The 1,786-nt window shown below is 56.5% G+C and overlaps 1 protein-coding gene across 1 annotated transcript; it reads left to right on the forward strand.

Annotated features, from left to right (window-relative positions):
- The first annotated feature begins 394 nt into the window (after positions 1-394).
- LOC106900240 (prenylcysteine oxidase-like) lies at positions 395-1,204 on the forward strand. Its single transcript, XM_014962235.1, has 2 exons — positions 395-690; positions 801-1,204. The coding sequence occupies exons 1-2, from the start codon at positions 564-566 to the stop codon at positions 1,097-1,099; spliced, it is 426 nt and encodes a 141-aa protein (XP_014817721.1). The 5' UTR covers positions 395-563; the 3' UTR covers positions 1,100-1,204.
- Positions 1,205-1,786: the final 582 nt, after the last annotated feature.

Consider the following 1,786-nt stretch of genomic DNA (forward strand, 5'->3'; position numbering starts at 1 on the left):
CCCTGGGGCAACTTGAGGCCGTTTCCTCTTGTCCTGTCACTTCTTCCTTGGAAGAAGAGACCAAAACCCTTGGCTACCCCCTCCTTTCAGGGAGTTGGAGAGAGCCAGAAGGTCTCCCCTCAGCCTCCTTTTCTCCAGGCTCAACACCCCCCTCAGAAGCTCCTTCAGAAGTTCTCCAGAACCTTCTCCTTGTCCTCCAAAACCCCTCCCCATCTCCCTTGTCCTTCTCCAACCCCTCAAGATCATTTTTTGTGCCCCAAAACCGGACACAACCTTCCAGGTGGGACCTCCATCAGAAGTTCTCCAGAACTTTCTCCTTGTCCTCCAAACCCCTCCCCATCTCCCTTCTCCTTCTCCAACCCCTCAAGGTCATTTTTTGTGATAAGGACCCCCCAAAACTAGACCCAACCCTCCAGGTGGGACCTCCCCAATGCTAAAGGAAGCTAATTAACGACAACTTCGTTATCTCTCCGGGCAGGATCTACCGGTACCAGACGCACGACTACGCCTTCAGCAGCAACGAGGGGCTCCTGCGCGCCCTGGGGGGGGAGGACTTCGCCCTCATGCTCAACCGCAGCATCGAGGAGGCCCTGCAAAAAGCTGGTTTCTCCCAAAAATTCATCGACGAGGTGGTCTGCCCGGCCATGAGGGTCAACTACGGCCAAGGGGTCACCATCAACAGCTTCGTGGGTGAGCCTTGGTGGTCCCCAAACCTCCATTTTTCCCCTCAATTGCCCATTTTTCCTGGGAATGCTCCCCGAAAGAGGGGGTAATTAAAGGTGGTTTCTCCCCCCAAAAAGGGGCCGTCTCCCTGGCGGGGGTGGAATCGGGTCTGTGGTCGGTAAAAGGAGGGAACAAACTGGTCTGTACTGGTCTTCTCTACGCCGCCAAAGCGCAGGTCATCCCCGGCACCGTCGTCTCCATCGAGCCCAAAACCAGACCCAGGCGCTCCGGTGAGTTGGGGGGGTGCAGCTGGAGGGGGGGACACCTCGGGCTCCAACACCGGTCCTTGAGGTTTGGAACTGGGACCAGTTGGGCTCCATCACCGTTCCTTGAGGTTTGGAACTGGGACCAGTTGGGCTCCATCACCGTTCCTTGAGGTTTTCCAGGGGAAAACCCTTCCAGTCCCAGCACTTGGGCGGAGGAACTGGGACCAGTTGGCCTTGAGGTTTGGAATTGGGACCAGTTGGGCTCCACCACCGTTCCTTGAGGTTTTCCAGGTGAAAACCAGTCCCAGCACTGGGGTGGAAGAACTGGGACCAGTTGGGGGCTCCATCACCATTCCTTGAGGTTTGGAACTGGGACCAGTTGGGCTCCATCACCATTCCTTGAGGTTTGGAACTGGGACCAGTTGGGCTCCATCACCATTCCTTGAGGTTTTCCAGGTGAAAACCAGTCCCAGCACTGGGGTGGAAGAACTGGGACCAGTTGGGGGCTCCATCACCATTCCTTGAGGTTTGGAACTGGGACCTGTTGGGGCCTCCGACACCATTCCTTGAGGTTTGGAGCTGGGACCAGTTGGGCTCCAGCACCATTCCTTGAGGTTTTCCAGGTGAAAACCAGTCCCAGCACTTGGGTTGAGGAACTGGGACCAGGTGGGGGCTCCAACACCATTCCTTGAGGTTTGGAACTGGGACCAGATGAGCTCCATCACCGTTCCTTGAGGTTTTCCAGGTGAAAACCAGTCCCAGCACTTGGGCAGAGGAACTGGGACCAGTTGGGCTTGAGGTTTGGCACTGGGACCAGTTGGGCTCTGACACCATTCCTTGAGGTTTTCCAGGGGAAA

This window comes from Calidris pugnax, unplaced genomic scaffold (genome assembly GCF_001431845.1).
Source record: "Calidris pugnax isolate Ruff unplaced genomic scaffold, ASM143184v1 scaffold1751, whole genome shotgun sequence".
Taxonomy (NCBI): Eukaryota; Metazoa; Chordata; class Aves; order Charadriiformes; family Scolopacidae; genus Calidris; species Calidris pugnax.

Bases quoted from the DNA above. Each gene is read 5' to 3' on its own strand.
- LOC106900240 (XM_014962235.1), top strand. From the start codon at position 564: ATGCTCAACCGCAGCATCGAGGAGGCCCTGCAAAAAGCTGGTTTCTCC. The intron at 691-800 runs GTGAGCCTTGGT...CCCCCCAAAAAG, and splicing joins CACCATCAACAGCTTCGTGG to GGGCCGTCTCCCTGGCGGGG.